At 33.7% G+C, this 26,799-nt stretch overlaps 1 protein-coding gene across 2 annotated transcripts in view; it reads right to left on the bottom strand.

Moving 5' to 3' along the window:
* Nucleotides 1-1,784: 1,784 nt before the first annotated feature.
* The window catches only part of LOC127863946 (uncharacterized), a 59,644-nt gene continuing 34,629 nt past the window's right edge, over nt 1,785-26,799 (bottom strand). Inside the window, exons 3-12 of one of the 2 annotated variants that reach the window (XM_052403625.1) lie at nt 22,267-22,459; nt 22,114-22,173; nt 21,815-21,957; nt 16,536-16,624; nt 15,650-15,778; nt 15,159-15,197; nt 9,023-9,046; nt 7,668-7,734; nt 2,421-2,487; nt 1,789-2,304 (exon numbers count right to left, since the gene is read on the bottom strand). In XM_052403625.1, the coding sequence (XP_052259585.1) occupies nt 2,100-2,304; nt 2,421-2,487; nt 7,668-7,734; nt 9,023-9,046; nt 15,159-15,197; nt 15,650-15,778; nt 16,536-16,624; nt 21,815-21,957; nt 22,114-22,173; nt 22,267-22,459 (1,016 nt within the window). In that variant the 3' untranslated portion in view covers nt 1,789-2,099. Of the gene's footprint in view, nt 2,305-2,420; nt 2,488-7,667; nt 7,735-9,022; nt 9,047-15,158; nt 15,198-15,649; nt 15,779-16,535; nt 16,625-21,814; nt 21,958-22,113; nt 22,174-22,266; nt 22,460-26,799 lie in introns of both variants that reach the window. The other variant, XM_052403626.1, reaches the window with a different exon arrangement.

Here is a 26,799-nt window from a genome sequence, read left to right as displayed (position 1 = left end):
TTTAAAACACTTTTAACATAAATGAAAAAAATGCAATCGTTCACTTAAGGAAAAATCACAGTTATCAAAAATTTTGCATTGACAAAACGAATATTACCCATTTACAGTTTTAGAAGGACAAAGGGGACAGTTTAAATTAAAACTTAAAAAACTATGTTCCTGTTGTATGGAACGACAGATTAAACGTGATCATATTATTATACAAGAATATAAAAAGGCGGTTTGAAAATGATTGATATAGAAAGCTCTATGGATGGTTTCAAAGTTTCTTGGGTTAAACGATTTATACACACAATGAATAAAAAATAACGAAATTTTACAGTATTCTTCTGGAAAGCTTTGGAATTATTTCATTTAACAAAATAACATTAAACCTGACGATATAGACACACTGAAATTCGATCAGTGTTCTTAAAAGACAATTTAAAGTCTTGAATAAGGTCTACGCACAAAATTACATCAAAGCTATCGGAAAAGAAATAATTTGGAACAACTCGTTTATAAAAAAATCATGTAGAACAAATATATGACTATAGAACCAGGCATTTGATGTTTTGATCAATTAAAAAACTAGTACGGGTTAAATAACAGTGATTTTCTGAAATACTATTGTCTTATAAAAAGTGTGCCACAAGATTTGAAAGAAAAGCTGAAAACTGAAGACATAAGCTATCAATCACCTGCAAATTTACTTTCATCCGATACAGAGTCAACTAATGCTGCAAATTAGTATACAAAAAGTCGTACTGACGAAGCAAATCAATCTAATCATGGCAAATCCAAAATGGTAATTATGTTTTGATAAAGAATTTGAAACGAATAAATTTTTCAGTATAAATATATTATGCATATTATTCCTAACAAAATTATTTACTGCAGTGTGGTTCAACACATTCCAATTTGTGCGTTTTATCCAGCATCAGTAGATTCAAATATGCATATGTTTTAGGGATATCCTATAATTCAACAGGTTTTTAACAATTTAAAAGTGTATATCGGATGTGCCGAGCATTTCAAATTTTGATTATGAACATATAAGCTTTCGTAACGTTTCAATTGGTCATTCCAAAATATCACAGATTGTCAACTTTTTCATATTGTTGGAAACAATTTATATTTTATAAAAAAATTATCAGAACAACATTCCCAATATTCATCCGTTTCACACGTAACTTCAGAATAGGCTAAAAATTGAGGAGATAATTGGTTTCAATAAAGATCAAATATAAACTTTAAGAACAATTTGGAACAGTTTTTTAACATAATGTTTAGTCAGAACATGTATTTGTTTTCTTTGATCTATTAGTCGAACAGTACATAACTATGTATATTGATACTGTCTCGTTAATTAATTTCGACAGATATGTCTATTGCATTGATTTTTTTTCTATTTTTATTGCTATTCCATAATGTGTGTAATTGTATTGTCACATGTTTTTTCTTCAATTACATCTATCCACCTAGTCTTTGACCCCAAGTGACCAAGTTTTGAACTAAACCATTATACCTATAGGACAATTGCTCTGATCAAGTTTCATACACATTGGGCTAGACATTTGGACTCTAGAGTGTTAAAAAAATTTCCTTTAATTTTGACTGGTAACGTAGTTTTCGAAACCCACGTGACTCAGTTTTAAACTAGGCACATATATAATTGTGAAAACGTTTTCCTTAAGTTTCACGAAGTCTGGAAGATTATTGTGGCTTCTAGAGTGTTCAATAGTTTTCGTTTTCAATTTGACTAGGTTTCATTGTTTCTGTCCCAACGTGACCCAGTTTCGAACTCGGCCGAGGTATCACTTGAACAAATGTTCTCTTGAAGTTTCCTGGTTATTGGACAAGCAATACATACTAGCCTGACTTATTATTAGAAATAAGTGATGTATTAAATACCTATTTATGAAATTGAAGAATATTGAAGCATTAGAACGAGTGTAATTAATACTAATATTACGCTGTGTATCAGTCTAGTGGTTCCGCTATTTCGCTTCTCACTCTTCTGTTATACGTTATAACGGAAACCACTTGATTTAAACGAACACTGGGAACAGTTGACTAGTGTATTATTCCGTATTTAAGTGCTATATAATGAACACATTTTAGAAGTAATTGTTTAGAAACAGGAATGTAAACTTATTTACCTCCACTTTTCGCAAGAGTATTTCCGCCAACTCATGTTTACGCATCATGCAAGCCCACAAATACAAGTAATTCCAGTATGGCAAGAACCTGTTCTGGGACTCAATAGACTCAACTGAACCTTGACCACCTTTCTTCTCTTTCTTCTCTCCAAAACATAATACTCTGAAACCATATTTCGTTCATACATTTGTGAGAGCAAACATTCGTGAATCTTCATGTGTGTTTGTAAAAATGTCAAATGTATGTTTTCAGAAACAAAATGTTATTAAAAAAAGAACCTGTTCTTCTGCGTTGGGTTAGAGGAGACGTCAGGATGAGGCTTCCAATGGTCATGCACTGCCTTGTCTGAAGGAAAAATAATTGCACACATATTTAAACATAAATTTAACTACCATATTATTTGGTGCTTAATGTATGGTTCGTCTTCGTCTTTAAATTTGTATGGTAAATTCAAGTTTTAGTGAACTTTTAAAAACTGAGAACCCTGAGTCATTTTATGTATAATACTCTCCGATATTGAGGTTATTGAAGTTATGTCAAAAACGTCAGCACAGTTTGTTCTTACTGTTTTACAAATACCAAATTTTCCTATCTAGCTAGTTAGATATATTTACTTACATGTCAAGCTTAAAGAGATCGTCAACTTCTTTAGCCTAATGATGTTTGTACGTGAGGGACAATTATTTCATATAAATTAAACGCAGAATCGTTGATTGTTTTAATACCATTAAGTGTAATAACTGAATGAATTAACAATCATTGCTTTTGTCAAAACAAAGATATAATGTCGTTAAAGTTAAGATTTATAGTTTTAGCAATTGCAGTTGTAATTCAAAAGTTAATTTCGTAGGATTATATATATATATACACGAGTATATCGTATGCACTATGCACCAACGCTTATTGTATTTTTTATTTGTCGCTTTAGATTCACAAATACCTTTTTAAAAGGGTCAACGTTCAAACACATATGCGCCTCTAAACGTACACAGTTGAAACGTTGAGATATAGTTTGGTTTCAAAGTTCACGTTCATACCACTGGTTGTTTTCAGTAAGGATTAAGTTCTATATAACTCAACATTATTGTACAAAATTGTCCTTTAATCTTTAGAAATAACTTGCATTTGTATTTACAACCTCTTCAGGTTTCGATAGATATCGAAATCTTATGGCGGTCGATTGTTTACTCGAACTCGATACCATATTCTTATAACCTAATTTATCGTGCAAACATTTCATAACACTTTCTAACATAATTGGAATATCGCATTTCAATTTACGTAACCAATATTTAGTAACGCGTCCATGCATAAATATGAATGATATTTCTACCCACAGTCTCTCAATATAGCATTATTATATAAATGCTCTGTGGTTGCTGCAATAAATCTTTTGGCAGGCATAATATGTACACTTTTTTTTGTGTTTAACCGCACTGAACAGAAATAACATTCCTCGATATGGGTTCCGGAATTTACACTCTCAAAAGACCGTGGGCATCCGCCGACACTCTACTTATTTTATTTGGTTGACATGAAAATTTCGTGTATTCGTAAAATGTTACATGTTCGTTAGATCTTAAATTCGTCCATTTCTATAAATATCTAATGTAAAGGCCCGGTCACACAGCCAATTACTGCTTAATCACGTACAAAAAGCTTTGAAAATCTAGTGGACGTGGTCGTTAAGGGTAATTCTGGTCGATTTTGGCTTGGTTGTGCTTTGGTTTTGGCTTTGTAATTGGTCTTGGCCGTCGGCGACTGTTCCACATCTGCTCAGCAGGGCTAACCACTTCCAGCCATGTGTAAGGCTAAAGGCGTCAGTTCTCTTGTCAGTGATAAGCCGCAAAAAAACACGCCATTTCCCTTGATACCGAAACACCCGTCCGATGACCGTGCTCTGCCCGTGACAGTCCGCTAAACTTTCGCGTCTTACTCTGCGTCTTCCAAAAGTTTAATCACTGCCGGAACACGAATTATCACGTGTGATTCACGCGTATTGCACGTCATTACCACGTGTATTACCCGTGGTTGTCCGCGGAATAAAGTGTTGAGCAGTTCAAAACTTGTTTCCGCGTCCAAAGCCGTTGCGAGTTTTCCCCGCGTCCTGTCACGTCTTAAATCGACCTTAGCTCGTCTTAAACTCGACATCAACGCGAACAACATCGTCTGCTTCGCGGAATATTAATTTCTGAGAGTTGTTGCCGTGATTAAGCCATAAATGATCGTTGTGCGACCGGGCCTTAAGACTGTGCAAGTTAAAGATCGTTAAACATTTGATTAATGGTTGCGGACGCCACCAAAAAAATCCACGAAAATAAGTTTCAGTCGAATAGTATTGGTTTCGAAGTATAATTGGCGTATAATCAGAGAAATGCAGAGAAGTAAACCGGACACGTTGGTAACGAGTACCAATTACGATGATCAGAATTCGAGATCACGCCAAAACGAAAGCAATGTAAACGCTGCGATGGTTCAATCTTTGGACCCGCGATAAATGACGACGAGCGACAGCCGGTTAATTGGGAAGGCTATGTCGAATAGTGAAAGGGCCAAGGATGCATCCACCAAAAGTAAAAGTGTATAGAAAAATATAAATATTCTATAAAGGAATCTCAAAGGACTTAAGAACTATACACAAGTAGAATGCGTTTTTTATAATACCCAAAAACCGCCCTGAAAGATATTGCACAATGCGAATTATGGCTGTAAGTAGAATGCGCTTTTTTATAATACCCAATAACCGCCCTGAAGATATTGCACAATGCGAATTTTGGCTGTTGTAAGTAATCTACACGTGATTGAACAGTTTTAAGAAAACAACAGAACAAATCAAAATTATTCAATTGTTTCGGGTTTGTAATGTTGAATAATTTGTAGCATTATCAAACTGTGATTAGTCATTAACGATTACGTATTTTAAGTTTATGTTTTGTCGATAGGTGTTAATTTTCTATATTATGTACTATGTTCTTTTAAAAAAAAATTATTCATCGAAACATTATGATTTATTATCAAGTTGAGACGTTAACGAATTCAAGGTAAGTTACTCAAAGTATTTACCCATACGTATGCGAAACTGAAAATTATAAGCGTACGAGCCTAGAAACTAGTTTTTACTGTGTTTTCGTGAAACATTGAGGCGAGAAAAATGAGACATTTATGTTCACCGATAATCTTGAGTTTCTTCATAAACGACTTGTGGACATTTATTAGACCAATATGCAATACTGAAAGTTGTGTTACACATGGCATTCGTGGTATAATGTGTGTACGTCATGCAGATAGTGGTGCCTTATGTTAAGTGTAGATGTACAAGAACTCATTTTACCCAAATAAATCAACTTGATACCTCTGCGCTGAGTCATAAAGTATGAATAATAACGTTTTTAAAAAGATCCGAGTTATTTAACACGAGCTCAATTTGTTTTCAAAACCTTTTATACACACACATGTCGTAGGTAACAACTATTTACTCATTTGCCAGCTATTAATATTAACGGCATGAACACATACGTAAATAATGGCATTCAACTTTTACATGCAGAACATTACGTCGATTTCCATTGAAACAGTCATCGCGTTCGTTACACAATTAATGTTATATATATTTAAAACGTGTTCATAAAATTATGTTATTAACATAAATCTGATAAGTTGCGTGTGTTATTTTTCTCGAAAAAGGCTTCATGAAGGACATAACTCAAGTAAACTCTTAGTCATGGTTGTGATATGGTTCCATTTGGCAGTGTTTTTTTGTATAGTACAAACAAACTATTGCATTAAGATGCGATAGTTTACACAAAGTGCATAGTGTTCATCAAATTGAAAAACAAGTATATTTAACTACTACATATACTATAACTATAGAAACAAGTTGTTAAGCACATATTCAAAGATCTATGGCTTAACGGAGCATGTTCACGAGTGTTACTAAATTTGAATAACAATTTTTTTAACGTGGATCCTAAGGCCGTTTGGGGTTCGATTACGACCATTGTGAACAATCTTACTTCTTACTTACTTCTTTATATCAAATGTATTATCATTTACATGTATCAATTTTGTTTATGATGGAATAACGGATTGCTTTTAGACAAGACATTAATTGTTGGAACTTAATTAATAGTATGAAACGTCAATATTTTCAGCAACCGTCAAAACGATGAATGAGTAATCCTAATTATGTGTTGCCCTTTTATAATGTAATAATCAATGGATGTTGTTGGCGTCTGTGGTGGAGGTTAAAGGTCAACCATCGCATGACACCCAAATATCTTTCTGATTCGTTCTGCAGATTTGTTGTTATGCCTTTGGTAATTGACAACAGTGCAAACAAACAATTGTTTAAACTTTTAATATGACAAAGTGGATTACGCGAAAGTTTTATATTTGCCAGATCATAAGTGTATGAGTGAAAAGTGGCAGAACTACGCCACAATACCATGTTGATTTGTGCCAATTAACTAGGAAACCAGGCTGATTTAACAAATGTATTTTTCATCACCCCGTAAGTGTAACTGGATATTTTTTTGTTACAACGTAGAATACCATAAAGCGAAAACTAAAACATTTATTTGACTCCTTGGAAAGTACCAATGAAGAATTAACAATACACATTTTAAGGGTTATATTTCTAATGTGTTTTGTTAAAAATGGAATTTGGTCAGATCATCACCGTGCTCATTTTGGTTAATATTACATTTTATTTAAAAGGTTTTGTGATTAAAATGACATCTTCTCACTGTGTTTGAATGAATATCGCTTGGTAGCGTCTTGAAGATAACCGTCCTATTAGTTTGATGTTTTGTTAATTAAGACGGGGCTTTCAATACAGGCACCTTACTTGTCCAATCTGGAAGCTTAAATGTTTGTGAGCTATATAAACAAAACACATTTGTTTTCGTTTAACAGTCTTAATAGCATCTTTAATTGTAACTTATATTGTACACTAACATTGTAACCTAATCATTGCTATTTAATGACGCATGATCTTTGCTATTCATGGTTTATAGTCATGATTCGCTTAATATGAGACATGTATCTAAGATGTGTAACAGTTGTGGTAAGTATTTTTTAGTGTAATTACACCGTTACGTTTGTCACTGTAATAACAATACTCTGTCTGAGGATCTCATGATTTCTGTTTATTTCATAAATTCCTATGACAATATGCATACATATATTTTGTTAAAAAACAAGATTCCTGTATGTATATTTATAAAACCAAGTATTTTTTGTTAATGCTATTGCAATTGTAAAATAGGTCATGATAATCTTGTTTTATAAATCTGTAAAAAAGAGAATGCTATTAAAACGTTTCATTGGCCACAAGACAATATATTTCGGGATATAACACACGATTCTTGTTAAACTCATGTTATTAACTATACTTTTGTGAAATGATTATCAATAAATCCCATATCATGTTCTACCTGTCTTAAATTATATTTATAGTGCAAAATTTTACTGTAGCATATACATTTAATTGTTAAATAAAGATTAAGCATCACAAATCATATTACCAACTATAGTGCCTCGAACTGGACGCGCCTTCATTATCTGTATAACCTCCATAATCGTTGCAAGGTCCTGCAAACACAATTTGATGGAGGCCAATCATGATACGTATACTTGGTAAGGTAGTGACGAATACTCGCAAGTATCTGTTTTATTTATATTAAATGACCGTTTTGTAGTTGTGCTGGTTATCTTTTTAGCCGTTTTTGTTCGGTGTTTAAATGATTATAATTAACGATGAAGGCGAACATTAAATGTATAGAAACTCTATATTTTGATTTATATAACTAAGGACATTAAGATGAATTTTACTTGTAGTGTCATATATTGAATATTAACGTGAGTATGCTGTTCTCAAAACGTTAATTATTTAAGTACCCTTTTTGAAATATTCTTCTTAAAACACAATTTAAAAACGGTTAATTTTATGTCAAGAAATCAAATCGTTTTCGCGGAATGACAATACGTGCAGAAGCTAAACGAACGACTGAACTGACATGAAAAAGGAGTACTAGTAATCATATTGAAACAGAAAACGTTTATAACAATTTCTCGAATTTGTGAAAACAATAAAGGTAATAATAAAAACAAAATACTGTCTAGATAGAATATTATCTATAATTATATATTGCCGTATATAAAGGTTTTTTGTTTGACATGTATTACTATCAATTACTTTTTTAAACAAACAATCTTCATTTTGTGAGGTTTTATGGTTTCAAATTGATATACGTGTATCACCGTCATTGATATTCAAACTAGTTCGCAGAAGGTTGTGCAAAATAACTTCAAAATGAATATTAAAAGAAATACCCAGGCTAATGCGTAAACAATTTTAATGTTTTCAAGTGTCAATGAAATATCTATATAATTGTTAATACTAGACAGGCGTTTTGACCGAGGCAAACATACTCCTCTGCCGTTAAGTATTTGATCGTTTTAACAGTTGTCTTGTCAATAACTGTTTATGCTAGGAGATGCTGAATACATATTATTTTCTGACGTTTTGAATGTCGCTATATAAGTAGTTTCAAAAAGCATTGATGTTTTCATGCTGCATTTGCACAAACTGCATTTGTAGCGTATAGAAAGTAATATATATTTATTTTAATTGCACATGCAGCTTCAAAAGCACTAAAACCTGTATAATTCAGACTTGTGTGACTTCGGTAGTTTTAGTAATATTGAACACAGAAATCTAGTATAAGCGTGTATATTCATAAGGGAGCACATTTAGGCGAATGCATATATTACTGATTGAAAAGTAAATGTGTGTATTTTAAGCTAGCATTGCATTTTAATTGTTGGTACAGTTCTACTTGCTATACAAACAAGTAACACAATACTATTTAGTACGTACCTTGTTTGCGGGAGGAACCATTAACTGCAAAATATCAAGAGTACATCGTTTAATCAAAGACATTGCTACTTTATTATTTTCCAGTGCAAAATTGTATTCACTCCGTAGCATTTTACAAACATACGTAGAATATTATATACATTCATACAAAGCTTTTCATAAAGTATAATGACTTTCATAAACAGCGTATTTGATGTATAGCTATTTGATTGGTACATAAATATAATTGTCGTGCATTAAAAATGCAGTTATAAAAAATGATAATTGTCTTATAGTTTAAGTATTTTACAACAAAATAAACACACTCGTTTGTACAATACTAAACTTAATTAATGTTGAATATAAGTATGTAAATAATTTATTATAAACCTATTGCACATAAGAAAAATTAAGTAGTAAGTGCTGAAGTGCATTGTATAAGAAAACTAATAATGCAGAGTTTAAATAAACATTTCATATTTGATAAACTGTATATTATGTGTTAAAATTAGTAATGTCATTTTATGAGATGTCCGTAAATATTTTAACAAGGGACCAGATTTTCAATTCTTCATCTGATTTAATTGTATTTCTGTGAATTTCAACAGTGTGTTTTATACTGTTTACAAGTCCGTACTATGAAGGGATACTGTTTTTTCTTTGACAATGAAAGATATACCGTTTAAGCTCTAGGTATACTATATTTAAATCGTTCATTTTTGGATTAATAATTACAAGTTCTTGATCCTGACATAATATGTGAATATTTATGCTTGGTAAACTTCTACGAATAATATCAGCAACAAATTTAGTAATTTCTTGGGTATATGGACCGTACCAGAACACGTGAATTATATTTTCAACTTCCAAATTACAGAATGTTCATAGTTTATTTGCAACTATTTGCATTTTGAAAATAAAGGATTTTGTTCCCAATATTCTGCGGATTATTATGTACTGGAGCCATTTGATATGTGTTTCATTATTTAGATTGAATGCAAGTGCATGTTCTTTTTTCCAGTCAATATTACAAAATTACAATCTGGAATGTCATTGTTTTGAATTAATGTTTTGTAAATATGTTTCTCTTCTTTAGGGCTGGTTACTTTTTTGTTATGTAAGTTGGTTATATAGGTCCTTAATTTTTTTCGTCAAAATTCGGCAGGTCTTCAAAATTGTCAATATATTTCTTGATTATGTTAATTAATCCTTGTTACATTTGGAAGTTTTCATTTGTTCCAACTTGTGTATCCAAAGATTCTTTGGAAATAAAACAGTTTATTTTTACCTTTATGTCTCTAAAACAAACCTAATTCCTCTTTCATATATATATTTAATACAGATATAGCTATTGCTTATTTTAAAATTATGATTATAAAATTGAGGCATATCCAGAATATCATCAAAATTTATTATTGGTAGCTTTTCAAAATACAATATAAGTAGGGTCAATATATGAATAATACATCATCAACCACAAAACCATTGCTACAAAAGCTATTTTAACTGCTCCTGGTAGGGTTGAAGGTCCTTTATAACGTATCACAAGTTTACCACAATCGGACCTCCGGAAAGTGTTTTTTTCAAGATGGCCGCCTAGACCTATCATTAATCATAACTATGTAACTATCCAATCCAATTTCGACACATTTGGTGTTTATACCTAGATTTCAAGGGGCAAAGAACACAGAAAGATCATCAGACATTGTTAACGTTTAATATAGTACACACAAATCCAACATTGCGTCCGAAATGGCCGCCAAGATGGCCGCAAAAACCTATTAATGATCATAACTATGTATCTTTACACTCAAACGTGATGACTTTGGTGTATATACATAGGTTGCAGGGGGGGGGGGGGGCAAAGAACACATTTAGATCATCAGACATTGTTTAAGTTTATTATATTACACACAAATCCAATATGGCGTCCAAAATGGCCACCAAGCTGGCCACCGAAACCTACTAATGATCATAACTATGTAACGATACACTCAAATTTGATGAATGTGGTGTATATACACCGGTTTCAGTGGGCAAAGAACACATTTAGATCATTAGACAAAGTGTAAGTTACACATGCATTCAACATGGCGTAATAAATGGGCAACAATACAGTACGAAGGACCACACGTCCATAACTTGTTACTCAAACGTTATGGTTGTTACGTAAAACGCCATAATTGAGGAGACAATGATCACTTTTTTGCATTGTAGATATCACTAAGCAGATGAATAATCCTAAAATCTAATCTATGATATTTAGCTGTCGACTATCACTTAATACACAATCACATTTGTCCATAACATTTATCTCAGTGTGTTAAATTGTTGGTTTTGTCCTCCTCCTTCTCAGTACCCACTCATTGTAAATTGTTTGAAGTGTCACAGTTTTCAGTTTTGCAATGGCCGGATACAGCAGTGCAAGGAAGTTCATACCGGCTGCAGCTTCATCGAGAGGATTTACATTCTACAAAGCAGTTACAACGGATGATTTTCTAAAGTTCTTCCCATGCAGCATTTTGTTTTTGTATGATTTGAATATATCGTCCTGTTTCGTTTCCCATTCAATTGGTTTCATAGTAATTGACATCTCCATTTATACCATGATTTGATAGTACATGTATACGCGTTGGCTATGGAATAATTTTACATGTGGTGTTGGGGGAAGTCGCTTATGAGTGACGAATGTTTCGGTAGTAGCCACTTTCGTTGTGAACATGTAAAGACACAGAGATTCTAAGGAATCATTGGACTTGCCACCAAACAGAACCCCCATTAAGCATTTGCAAAGATTTGATATGTTCCCTTGAGACTTATTTGGAATGGAGAATGAGCTAGCACATTACTTTTTTGCGATGCTGAAAATCATTGAAATTAAATTACAGCCTTAATAAGCACGAGTTCTTTCAAAAGATTAATGTAATACACTTTGTGTTCCTTTGACTATTTATTTACATCAAATCGGAAGTAGATGGTCTTATTGTCCCTTTCGGAGTAATGAAGGATCAAGATAATCAATCTGTATCCTCGCCCACCAACGTTGTGGTGCTACGACGGGATCGTCCCACTGTAGCTTTAGCAATATCAACGTCAGCATCCCTTAAAGACAGAATAACATAACATCCCATTTTAGTCAGAGCTGTGCTGATCAGAGCAATCATGTTTTTGTCAAGAGACAAAATGTCTACCTTTAAAGATGAGCATTCTATTTCTTTCCTGAAACTCACGATAGGATTTACGTGTTTCATGGTCTCTGGTGTGTGTTGTCTTTGTTTTAATGACCGTTTTCGTAGCCATCGAACCCCAACGTCGCTTGTCCGTAATACCTTACTGTGAATATGCATACGACTCGGCTATTGCGTTATATGAGTCGCCCTTTTCCACTGTTAACGATGCTGCGAAGTGCCACCTTCAAGAACGAATCACTCTGTTTAGGAATACAGTTTATCACAGCCGCACTTGATGTGTCTGCAGAATACTCTCAAATGGCCTGACCAATCTGAGGCTTGTCTGCTGTACGAAGAACGTTATTGGCTTTAAAAAGGGCATGATGATGGAAGCTCAGTTCATAAGACAATATGTCTTCAAGGTAAAGGGCTCCAGATTTTGACACCAGCAGGAAACGCTGACACAGAAGAGCAGGATAAAAATCACAGTCAGGAGCGATCTCAAGAGATTTGGCTACGTCTTTTGTCTTGAATTAATAAGCTTAGTCCAAATTTCCTATGATGTCTCTTATGATCGTGTTCCCAACCACCTAAATTGGATACACATTCACATCTGACCCAGCCACTATCCCATTGACCATGTTTCTCAGAGTAGTATAAGCTGTTTATGGTGAGCAGGTTGTAATCTGTGTCTGCATTTTCTCAAGATCAGAAGCATCTCCATTGATGCACACCTCAGTCGAGTCTTTGTGTTGTGCATTTGTAGCATAGGTCTGGTCCGTAAAATTCTGCATCGCACTGTTCCGCTCGAATGTTAGAGTTGCAGATAGGGTCCAATGGGTTTGCATTTCCTTGGTCATCCAACCTTTGCGAGTTAGACCTCCTGTGCTCAATGAAAAAAAATCATCAATGGTTGCTCACTGACGAGATCACGTCCTAGCCCAGCCCCGTAACGTGAAACCCTATACCGAACTTTCGATAAACGTCTAGTTGGGTTTCTCAAGGTTGCTTATTTTCTGCATATACATGTCGTAATAAGCAGATTGTAGGTTATGTGCTTAGCTTCAGCAAAGATGTATAGACAATCGGGAACTGCCTGCAGATGCATCAGCAAACACCCAGTACGATATGCTTAAATTTAAACCCTTAAATTGCTAATCATTAGCTGATAATTCAGCCATACTATGATTGCCTTTAGGTCTAGGCGAGTTCATGTTTCATCTCCTCTGAAGCCCTCTCGAGTTTGATAAAAAAACATGACATATATCATCTGCTAAGTCTTTTTGTCCCTAAGAAGGAAAAGTACAACATCTTGGCATGATGCATCAGTATCTGAATCTCAGGATCTTCCTTGGTCATTCGGCTTAAGGCTTGCTGAGTAGGCATTTTTCAACAAGAAGATGGTCCTGTGAAGCCATCATGACAGCTTTCTATGTCATAATTTGCAAAATTGCATTTGCCCCAAAGACAGTCTAAATTTTGTTTTTGAGAGCGGTTTCTTCCATGAGGGATCAATTGCCCCTCCCCCCCCCGCCACCTGCAAGTTCGTACGTGTTTGAAAACATCTGCACAACGTTTTTCAGGCAACTACTTTGTGGCGCATCAATGATGATTTCGGCAGCCTTCCAATACAAGCGTTGGTCAAACGTTACAATGGTGAGAAGATTGTGGCAAGGTTGTAAACAAAGGCTTATGTTGACAGAATGCACGAATTGTCCCCCATAGAACATATTAATCATTGGCAAGAATTTGACAGACAACATCCCAGGGTACTGGTTTCCCTGATACGCATCATTTCCTGCCAATTCGATGTAACAAGTCTGAAGCTGAAAAATATCGACCCTCTTGTCATATTTCAGAAATCGCGGCAGGTCCAACCAATGGCGTTTCACATTACAATCATTACGTTTGAGTCAAAAGTAATCGACTTGTGGTCCTTCGTATTGCGTCGGTGGACGCCGAGTGAGATTTCTGTGTAACATAATACATTTCAACTATGTATGATGATCTTAATGTGTTCTTTGCCCACTGAAACCTATGTATAGACACCAAAATAATCACATTTGAGTGGAAAGTTTCAGAGTTATGATCATTTAAAGGTTTTGGAGTCCATCTGATGATCTTCATGTGTTCTTTGCCCCTTAAAATCTAGGTATAGACACCAATTCGTTAAATTTGATAAGATAGTTACATAGTTATGATCATCATAAATAGGTCTTTGCGGCCATCTTTTAAAAACATTTTTTCGGAGGTCCGATTTTGGTTAACTTTTGATATCTTTTAAAGGACCTTCTGCCCTACCAGGATCAGTTGAAATTCATTTTGTAACAATGTTTGTGGGGTAAAACTGTATATTAGCCCTTCTATGTATTTTTTTTTTCAAAACATCAAGCCAAAATTTATTGTTCAAGATTAGCGTAAACATATTTTCTCGGCATACATTTTTACAGTATTGAATAATATTTTAAAATCTATTAACGATTTTGTCAGTGAAAAACAATTCCCTTTGCCTAACACTATTCTCTTAAGCCATGTTATTTTCATGTTATTTTCAAAAGAACATAATTAAATCTACCATAGTTAACCCACCTTCGTTATAATCCTTAACAATTACTGTTTTTGTATAGTTTTGCTTGGTCCTGCTCAAATGAAGTCATAAAAGTGTTGATGTATTGCTTTAATAGTGCCTCTTCTTGGTGTTGGTAATGATACAAATAAATGAGTAAGTAAAGTTGAAAAAAAAAATGATTTGACAATGGTAATCTTTCCTTGAGGAGTACTATTTTTGCGATTCCAATGACTTATTGCTCTTTTAATACTTTCGAATTTGTTTTCATTTTTTTCATTACCAGGTTGTCTAAATAAATACTAAAAGATAGTACATTGCTATATGTTGATAGTATGTTAATCATGTGCACTATATGAACAATTCGTTTTTCATCATTGATACTATAAAAAAACTAATTAAACTGTAGACAGTACTCCACCTTTCGCCGTAAACCTTTCAGCAATCCATCTGTATCAGCCTGTAAAAACAACACAAATAAAAAAATTACATAGCATTTCACGTTTCAAACATTGTGTAACTGTAATTTAATACATGTTAAAGCGTATTCATTCTTTTTGGCTGGCTGGATAAATTGAAGCGTTTTTCAAATTTGTATCATCGTGTAGAGTTTATAGTAATCGAACTAGTGAATAAAAGTTGGATTATGATGTTACAATATAGTTGATTTATAAAGTTTAACAGACGGGTCCTATATAAATATTTTTTGCATTGTATATTTCCTTTTTTCAATTCAAAAGGTTTTGATTTCATAAAGCGACGCGCCACACACATGAAACAGACAACACATGTTAACTACAATTTGGGTAATTCAATTATTGATAACACATTTATTTAATATTTTCTTTAGCATAATAGAACACATTTATAAGTAAATACACTAAAGTATCATATATAAAGAGTTCAACTTACTTCATTGCACATTTTCTTGAATTGCAAAGCGCCTATCTTAACTGAATCCATCGAGCCAAGATGCTGAACTAAGATTCTAACAGGTTCGATGTAATCGTGAAAACAAAAATAACACACGACGTCATCCGTCTGTAAAACATAAAACATAATCTAGTAATTCTGATTTTGTAACATTACAACAGGCTTTCCATGTAAGAAATCATACACAATTATTTACTTAAATAAGACGTTCTGTTTTATTAATTTTGAATCCACTCCAAAATTAAAAAAAATGCATTTTAAGCATTTGCTACTATAAAGTCTCCTATAATGCAATAATGTAAAAAAAGATGCTTTTAAATTTTTGACATTTCATTTGTCATTATGAAATCATGAATTGATCAAAACGGACAAGGGTTAAAAATGCGATTCGATAAAACATAAACCTCATTTGAGTCCAAGCTTCCCGAGGTAGTGACCGCAGTTTTATCAATTGTGTATGTTTTCAGTGTGCCTTTTGTCATTAAAGGAAATTTGTCACTGACCATAAATAAAAATGCTTAATGGAGACAATAACGATATTTCTGTTTAAAGTTTTTTTTTTCAAAGATTGGATCTTATTTCACATGTGAGTAGTTACAAACATGTGCCCGCATGCTCACGCACACCATTTGATATAGATTGTTTATGTTGTTACAGCTGTTGTTGGTGCTTTTATATTTTTTAGCCATTCTTCGACACTTATGATATATACAAACAGTAAACGCCCAAGAATAAAATCATATAAAACATTGATACAAATTCCGGTGTCATTCATTAAAGCTACGCGTATATATATGTATGTAACGTATTGTGGAACATTTGTTTTTCGGATGTGTACATTCTACAAATTAAGTCAAAAACTTACATTGCAAGGATTGCAATCTCTCAGTTCGTTGGAAACGACAAATAGGTCGCGCTCGCGAACTGACGCAAGATGGTTTTCACTCCACTTTGCTGCGATTGAAGTTTACATTTTAAATCAACTTCTATCAGATCAATTCAAAGACATAAATATGTGATATAACCGAAATTTGACATAATAAAAGTATCTTAAAGGGACTGTAAAACCACGAATGACAAAAAAAAAAAGTTCTAAAATACCGTATATTTTTACAATTATTAGTTTATATTGTTTAAAATATAACGACTGGTATATAACATTACTTATTTTTTATTTTATTTTTATTTTTACTGGGTATGTCTGCCAGGTAACTACCAGTTAACTTTAAATAACGCAGGTAGATTGATCATCATCGTCACGTGGTAAACCCAGGAATGCAAATTGTGTATGCGTAGTAAATTGTATATATTTTATATATGAACTGATCAATCAACTTGCGAGTGTATATTGTTATGTCACCTGTTTTCGCGATATACTTGCGATTTCACATCGCGAAATTTTATTACCAAAAATACTGAAAATATGAACTTTAGTCAATTAATGTAATATACCAGTCGCGATATTTTAATCAATATAAACTGATAATTGTACAAAAATACGGTATTTTAAAACTTTTGTTTTTCGTCATTCGTGGTTTACAGTCCCTTTAATGCAGTTAAACATATAGGAAACAATAATTGAGTATATTAATTATCAAACGGTCTTCCTGTCGCATGTAACACTTTAATGACAAAATATAAAAACACATTTTAATGTATACAGTAAATGTCAAACATAAAGAATCATGGTGGATAATGAACCGGATTCTATATAGACGAGTATGCATTATTCGGCATTCCTACACACATGATTATTAAAAAAACTGGCTGGGCGGAATAAAATTCGTTTCCTATATTTTGTTGATTAATATGCAGTAATGACAATTTACGAGTTGTCTATATAAAAAAAGAAATGTCTTTTAAACAGGTTCTCTTAAACAAATCTTGGGGTAATGTTTGTCCTGAATGTATAACTGCAAAACAAAGATCGGATCACCGATTTCGCTCTTTAGCTATACACGAGACTTGTTAAACACCAGACTGTTGAGACAGCAATACCCAAACAATTGTTTGATATTTACTCCATCCATATTAATGTGTACCGTGAGTAAAGCGATCATATGACGTACCATATTTTCATCATTGAACATAACTTTAAAACTGCAAAGACCTTTATCTGACGCGGTTTATTTAGGTTTAATTTGTGTTTGTTAATATATATTTTTTTGCATGGTATACTTAAACTAAACATGCTAAACAACCAACAGCAAAAAAGTCAATTCTATGCACAAGACTTAAAAACGTCAAACGTGGACTGTTATTTACGCAGCGTAAAACGTTAGCAACAAGCAACAAATCGTTTCATTTTATTTTGTTTATCACGTAATATGGTACTGTACGAGTTAATTTATTTTTTCGGACGATTTAGGTTGAAAGTGGCGTCATCGGGGACGGACAAAACATCAACAACGATAATTTTCCAGAAGACCGCGCCTACTCCCGAGTTTTTTTTCGACAACCTTGTGCTTGTTCATGTGGTGATGATCTCGCAATTGTTTAATAATTTGATATTGTACCAGATTATTTATCTTATCACAGATAGTAAAGGAATCCTTGCAGTAACACACTCATTAGCATAATTTATGTATCTCGTAGCGATCTGAAAGGCAAACTGATACCATCATTCCATTACGAGTATTTAATTCATGCGAGGAAAATTCTTTATGGTGCTTAATTGTAAATATGTTGTTTTTTTCTCAATGATTTTAATACACGTACATGTAATATAATTATTAAGTATTCAGGCATCTACAATATTTGATAGAGTATAGTGTTGTCCGTTCTCTAGAATGAACTAGTTTTATGTTAACGTAGCGAAGTAGTGTAACAGATATTGAAATTAAGTTATTATTTATACCCAGCGTTTTTTTATAACACGGTTAGCTTCCGCGTTCAAAAGCTCAGTTTGGAAAGTATCAGCTCAACTAACAGGTTGAACACTATGCGACCGTTCGAATCTGCTTCGTAGAAAGTTGTGATGCGACTGGTAATAACGTTATAAGACAGTCGTAGCACACTTTGACCTCCGTGTATTAATAAGTATTCATCCTCTGTTGATTGCAATAACCATACTTGTTTTGCAGCAAGCCAGTGTACCGTGGCCTTTTCCCGACACACACGAAGAAAACCCGGAAGTATTATTTTTTATCAAATTACCTCAGTGACATTTACCATGTCACTGAAAATTATCGAAGTTTTACCTTATATGCTAAGTCACTTATTTTAAGTACTGAACACATGATTTTTTTAAAATCTTTATGAAGTCTTGCGAAATTCACCCTACATCGGCGACCCTGACATTTCCGTTCAATTCTTGCGGCGCCTGTACGTTTTTTTTTTTCAAAATAACTCGCAAGTGCAGCCTACATGGCTGTGGCATGCGCATTTGTTGCTTATGCGCATTATTCCCGTTTGTTGCGTGATGGTATACGTGTTCTTGGCATTTTGCGGTTAAATCAACGTACCTTAGTCATAGCACGCGTATCGCCGGGTCATTTTCCCGGCTGGTAAACTCTGTATTTTGGTGCGATTTTAAGCACCGCACGTCGTCTGTGTTTAAATGGTACGCGATTATCGTGCGATACTTTTGTATGGACGTCTGTTGGCAGGTAAGAGCAAATGTGAACGGAGACCGCCCGCGCAATATAAAATCGTCGATTTTCAATGCGACTGTTCAGATTCTTCGTAAGCTTTTCTCGGAAACCGTAACGAGTCAAGCCTTTAACGAAATCGCATGTCTTCCGTGTGGAAACTTTTGCTGCATGATCACACCACGGACTTGATACGGTCGGATATCAATGTAAATACATTAACCTGATTCTGGCCTGCGATACTCAAATACAAAAATGAATCACCAACATATAGTAGTGCACCTGTAAGTTCGTACGATCGTATTTGAAAATCACATTGCTTCTTTATGTTTAAATGCCACTATACAGACGTATTAAAAGTATTTCACATTAACGCATTTTAAAACGTTTTACGATAGTTGTGAAGTTATGAAATTTTAATATGTAATTTTCTTTATTAAACGGCAGTGTGTGTTATTTCAAATATTATTAGTTATGGATAGTATAGTTATCATATACAAATATGCATGCACTTATCATATTAACAAAATACAGTACGCCCAATTATACAATTAATGTTTAATTGATGCTAAGGTTGTAATTTACAAACACATGCATCCGATCTGCTACCAAACATAGGTAACGATATGACAATGAGACCGAGATCATGTTCTTAACTTACGGTAAAGAGTATAAGGTCTCTTACGATAAGTCCGTTTTGAGTTAAATAACTAATCCGCTAAGGACTGTTACGAAAACAAATAGCTTAAGGTAACATTCGGATAAAGACCCAGAATGGTAAATTGATTAATAATTTATCAGGCAAAATTAAAACATACATAAATTAAATACTTTGGTTGTTATACCGCCGAGCGCTATTTATAGAAAGAAAGTCTTACTCGCAAGCTTGAATTAATTCACCGCTTGATCAGACAGTTTAAAAGTGCAATATAAACTTGATCAATTTTGCATTTTGTTCGATATTAATTTGAAAAATATCAACGAATATTTCAATCATATTTTTTTCTACAATATAGCATAACACTTTTAGTACTTGGCAGCCGTGAGGCGTTGATATTACTTCCTACTTCCCAACCCGTGGATAGCACAACTGAAACTACTTTAAAAAGTTCATGTATGTAAGCCAAAGAAAGTCGCTATTTATTTCGTTGAATGAATATATAAATACATTATTTTGATAATAACATACAGTCATTAAATTCGTTCATAAATGTATTGTTGTAAGTTTCCTTTCTCAAACACATGAAATCGTGTGCAATTCTATTGTCATTCAGTGTTCCCGTTGCCTAAAATTATCGCAAGAAATCTAGTTCAAAACCCACCTTAGACAGCTAGGCCTAATACCATTGACCAAATTAAAGCTGTTCTGAATAATCAACCTATCAAAAACGATATGGTAGTGGCATAAGTTGCGTCATCAGGCAAGTATCTTTATATTGCTGCTTTATTGTTCGAATATGCGTGTATTGTGAACCTATACCTTTTTGATTTTGTTAATCCATTTTCCATTACCACCGCTCCGAGTCTTTGTGCGTTAGTGGACATGCACAATTTTGAATTGACCATAATGTGCCATGTGTGTGTTTATTATTATATAATTTGCTTGGTGATGGGAATGCGTCATTTGCTATACATATGTAACTGTTTGTCGCAAACAAGTCCTTAATGTGTCCATGGGTGATCGTTTACTATATTTAACTACAGATAATATTTAAATGAAACTTAAATGTGGTTTATTTTTTGGCATAGTTATAAACATGTGTGCATAGAACCCGGGCGTCAAACAATAGGTCGTAGATTATCCGCGTTTATAACCAACCATGTATTAAGGACACAAACAAGGTCATTTCGCAAAATATATGTTTTACATAAACATCTCATAAACATTCAATACACGTATTGCTGTTTGGGTTCGTGCTTATATGTATCTTGCTAATATTCGTACATCATACCTTCTGTATGTGTAATGGCTACTTATAGCCATTACACTGTTCATTGAAGATTAAGTATTATGTTTTTCTGTTGACCTTTCAGTCAAAGATAACCCATTAAAGAGCAAGCACTTATTTCCAATGGGGTCCTTTGGTTTTTTGCTGAAGAGACAGCAAGCAGAAGAGACAGTATTGAGATACAAGGAAGCCGGGTGCGATACCCTAGCTCTTTGCGAATAGATCCCTTGGTTCTTTTATGTTCTCAGTGTATAGCATCGATACACGCGAGAATTACCTGGGTCTCATACCAGTACATCTCTAGTTGGGTGGGAATCACTTGAAGCATTTCTAAAATTGCCAGTGCCCCGGCCAGGGATTGAACCCACGACCTCTGAATTGGTAGACCAGAGTGTTACCACTCGACTACCACACCATCCGGATATTAACATTACATTATAACATGTATTTTCCGTAATATCACATTTATACACTCCGATAAAATGCAACTAATCAATTGAGTCTGACCATTTAACAGCAAATAATACTAATGTGTATATGGAAACACCCTATACATACGATTTAGTAAGTCTTGAAGAAAACCTGAACAACTAGACTTTACCAACCTTTCCAATATATGTCAAGAATCCTTTCATGAAATTTGTCAGGCATGTTTTGCAGATCACAAACCCATAAAAGGTATGGCTTTTTATGGAGAATTGCTTGAAATGCTTTCATCTTCATCCTATCCATAAAATCCTCGTCGTGTCTACAAATAACCAAAGACATATGTATCGAGTCGATTAAAAAAAAAACACACCAATAAAGATAGACCGCAAGTGCACATAGAAAACATATCTTTATTGATTAGTTTTTTTTCAATCGACTTCACATATTTGTGTATACATATTCTAAGTTTTCTTACCGTTTGTGGATATCAGTCGTGCTTTTGACCTCATATGCTATGTTCTCCGCCACACCTTGTCTGCAAGTGCACATAGAAAACATATCTTTATTGGTGTGTTTATTTTCAATCGACTTCACATAATTTGTGTATACATATTTCAAGTTTTCCTACCGTTTTTGGATATCAGTCGTGCGTTCGACCTCATATGCTATTTTCTCCGCCACACCTTTTGATCCTTTTACTACCACGGATACTGTACCAAAATTCATTGCATGTGTAACAGTTTCAAGTGTGTGGTGGTTACCGTTGAAAACGAGATTAACGACGTTGACTTGTTGGACTGACTTGTCATGTTTGGTTATATCTGAAAAATATAATATCTGATCATTATCTCAATGTGCAAAATCAGATTGGTTGCTTATTATCATTATTTTCGTGCACCTTTGTGCATAATAAAGCGGTACTATGTTTTTAACTTGGTAAGTTTCCTGAGTAGGAGTTTGAATGGGCATAATGCTCACTTACATAAGTATAAATGTCTTCTTCCAATTGTAACTTAAAAGAGTGGACTTAAACATTTGTATAAGTGCTAAAATAATGATCACATATGCATATCGTAAAGTACCATCGACATTAGTGCGACGTCGACATCATTTGCGAGCTATTCAGAAATTGTACACATAATTGTGCAATAAAATGTATTACATAAAAAACAGTGTAATATATTAATCATATACAATAATTAAGATGTATAATCATCTTGCTTTGAATCTGATGGTAAATGCACATTGTAGCAATACGGTGTTGTCTTATGACGGCAACAAACAGAGAGCAAAAACGTGGTTTGTCATGAAGGCAGTGATTTGAAATGACAATGATTCGAATCTTAAGAAGTCCTTAGATATCTTCCCAGATGCTGACTAGGGTGAACATGAAACATACCAACAAAACAACAACAAACAAACGAGACGGGCTCGCATATTAACGGAGTATTGTAACTATTGCTTAACACAATTTCAGACTGGATTGAAACAATTTGGAGATGTAATAAATTTAAAACGGCAACTTAAACATGTCCACAAAACTCACTATGTAGAACTTCCGCCGGAGATTTTGCTTTTATTATAAACCGTGTTTTGAGACGAAAAATCCTTTGTCGCGATACTAACTGCATCGAATTAATAGAGTTTTCAAGATAAAAATATGAGCAAGACACCACCTGAGCAGAAGTTTCTCATCCCTGATATATCTTCAATGATATATCCGTGATACATGTAACTGTTATAGGAATTATAAGAATAACTGGGTCTGGAAGTGGGTTAGGTAAAAGCAATCCGATATAACATTACGCATTGAATTTCCCCAAGGGCCAATTTGAGGCTCTTTCTGCTAATATCCACAGCATGTGGCTGGTACTAAGTATATAGTAGACGGGCGACCTCGGACGATTAAGCCATCCATTGTTTCACTTTAATGAGTAGGATTCATAATTACCAAAAAGAAGAATTTGAGACTGTATGTATTCCATGTAATTGACGCTCATTATACAAGCGCGTTTTTCCTTTACACAGACGCATAAGCTAGTAGATTTTAAGACAAGAATGATTAATGTTTACACGTACAAATGATAACACAGGGCTATCCAAGGAAGCATTCCGTTTGTATGGGCATGGTCACAAACATAAGCTTTGACATTTATTCAATGTTTGATTTTGACTAAACCGTGCAATAACCTTGTACCAACTATAACGTGTATTACTTTATCACATAGTTTATTATGTTATTATAGTTTTTAGCCAAAAAGCATGTATTTTTTTTAAAGAATGCCATGACTAATTATAGGTATTAGATTTCCTTAAAATGTATTGTATGTAGAAACATAGCGTTATGTAAATATAATGTTTAATATTTAATAAACCGTAACATAACGCTATATAACGTAGTGCATTGAAATCTACTTTAGCGATGTTTGTCTGCCATTTAACTGTAAATATTGTGTTATTTGTGTATATTTCGTGACAAAACATTAGGTATTCAGCATATTTTAACTTCCATTTATGTAGAAACATGACGTGGGGTTTTTATATTGCTCGAGATAAGTTAACCATCATATTACGTTATCAAATGTATGTATGTCGTCGATAACTTAGATCACTGTGTTTATATGAATTAACAACGAAGTTTGGTAATTTTGTACCATTTTATTACAATACGTACGGCATTGACCTTGTTTTGACTATGTGTTACTTACATCTAAGCAGTAGCAGTATTCTTGGTTTGAGGTTTAATAAAAATAAAATGGATCTTTATTACTTTTTGTTTCGTGCTGACTGTCTCCAATATCGTTGGCGAAAACATTGATTTGGATTACCGGGTTTTCTCAGACCCTCTAATCCGTTTTTTTTCTCGCGCCCTAAAACCAAGTTTGAGAAATCGCCATAATAACACACATAATTAAAGAGCATTATTTTCTCCGAATCGCAATTATTTCATAGTTATCGAGAATTAAGAGTGCTTCAAAAGCTGACATGTTGCATTGATTTTGCGACAAGTAGAGGCAGTGCAATTCATTTCGACATTTGTAATTGCAACCCTTAGCATCAGGAGATTTTACGACATATATCGTCAGCCATGTACAATTGTTTGCATCGATGCAACATTTAACGTTGCTACAAAGGTAAATATTCATCATAATATGTAATAACGCAGTATCCATTTTAATACATGCATTTTTGTCACTGATATATCTTTGATTCATGCAATGCAATAAAGCATCTGTCTGATTTTCTCAATACCAATAACGTTTCGCTCTAGCTCATAGACTTATAGGTATGTCTTTTGTTTGGTGCATTTTACCGACCACGTGTTTAGAATGTTATATAGTCTTACGGATTTGCCCAAGCTCAAACAATTTCGTCGATTTTTTTATGAGACCTACACAAATATTTACGGTTTGAAGAGGTCAAAAACTAGATTGATGACGTCAATCTTTCACAGTTTTCAGTTTTTTCAGGTTTAATAATCAATACTTGTGTTTTAATGGATGCTATTGCTTTGTTTGAAAATAAATGTATCTTATGCATAACAAGATATTTACTTTGAATAAAGTCAATGGTGGTAAGCTTATTAATAGCTCTCTTTTCTAAATGTTGATTTCACCATGATTTTTGTGACTCATTATTTTTTAATATATGCGTATTTTGAATGTATTTTACGCAGAAACGCATCTTACCTGAAACTCTGAAATTTTTACTCAAAGTAATGGCCTTCATCTGGATTCGAAGCAGAAGCAAGATCTAAAGCGATGCAACTGGGTTTTTTAGGTTTAAGAACTTCCCACAGTATTTTTAACGTCTAGTAATATTAAAATTTCCTAAATTGTCGAGACAGACTTACGTTACAAACAGTATTCGTAAACGAAACACATGTTGTGTTAATTAGCCTGTTTGAATACACAATATAAGTCTATGTTAATATCTGCCTTTCTTAAATCACATTTTACCATATTGTCAGGAAAATAGCTTAAACGGCTGTTATACATGAAAAGCAGAATCATGTGTATTGACGTTTGAACAGACAGACGGATGGACAAAATACATACCTGGGTTACTAACAAATGTTTGCCGGATCATTTGAAACAGAGAAACTTAAGTGTATTCAAATATTGTTTGATCCAAATATTTAAAAAAACAACAACAAGAAAACAATAATAATACCAAAAAAAACCATGCGTGTTGTATTCGTAAGCGCAACGTCCATTCCGAATGTTTGCAGTTTATTTTATGAATTTTTGCCGTTTTAAAAGTATTTCAGTAATATTCCTGCGTTTGATTTACCTGCTATTACTTTTCATGGACAACCTTTCATGACCAAAAGTATTAACCAGTATAAAATGCAAATACGTATGTCAGAAATCGACTAACTGTCCTAATTGAATGCGAGGAAAGGGGAGAATGGCAAAAGAATTGAATCTCACTGATCAACCCTGGCCTGACGTAGCGATTAAATATAGACACGATCATCCGAACTGTTCGATCCCCGATCTCCGATAATAATAAATAATACACGCTTACATGTAAGATGTATTTGAACATTTGTACATTTAAGTATTTGTGTTTATCTTATACTATTGAATCCTATGGAGGGAGCTAATTACTTAACTGTTATGGTAGTACATGTTTATAGGAAAAGCGCGAGCTTAACCGAACGTTCGAATTGTCGTGCATTGAGCTGATCATCATACGAGCTTATAACTGACGCATTAGTCCGAGTAGTTTTGAATAAAAGGATTCTCGTTTCAATATCAGGTTAATATACTGTGATCGATCATGTAAGGAATAAGTTGTATACATGATGTTGAAAATAGTCGTATTGGCTAAAGTGAAAGCTTTAGACACTCAAGAAGGCGCATTTTTATAATTGTAAAACGTGCTAAGAAAATTTGTTTTATATCGCATGTTGTAATATCGCTGCTTTATTAAAAAATGAATCAGGTTCGTGGAAAACAGTGGTCGCCATTAGGCGAGGTTGTTTTCATTATTTTAGTGTCTGCAAACAAAGGTACTCATTCGAGTCTCATTCCTTCAACCTATGACTGTATGTTCTGCGTGAATAAATATCCTTATTTTGATCAATCAATCATTTCTATTGGATGTATCAGCTTTTATTTTACATTTGTAACTCAGCCAGAAAAAATCCCCGACC

This window comes from Dreissena polymorpha, unplaced genomic scaffold (genome assembly GCF_020536995.1).
Source record: "Dreissena polymorpha isolate Duluth1 unplaced genomic scaffold, UMN_Dpol_1.0 chrUn065, whole genome shotgun sequence".
Taxonomy (NCBI): Eukaryota; Metazoa; Mollusca; class Bivalvia; order Myida; family Dreissenidae; genus Dreissena; species Dreissena polymorpha.
This window is presented reverse-complemented; position numbering and strand designations above follow the sequence as displayed.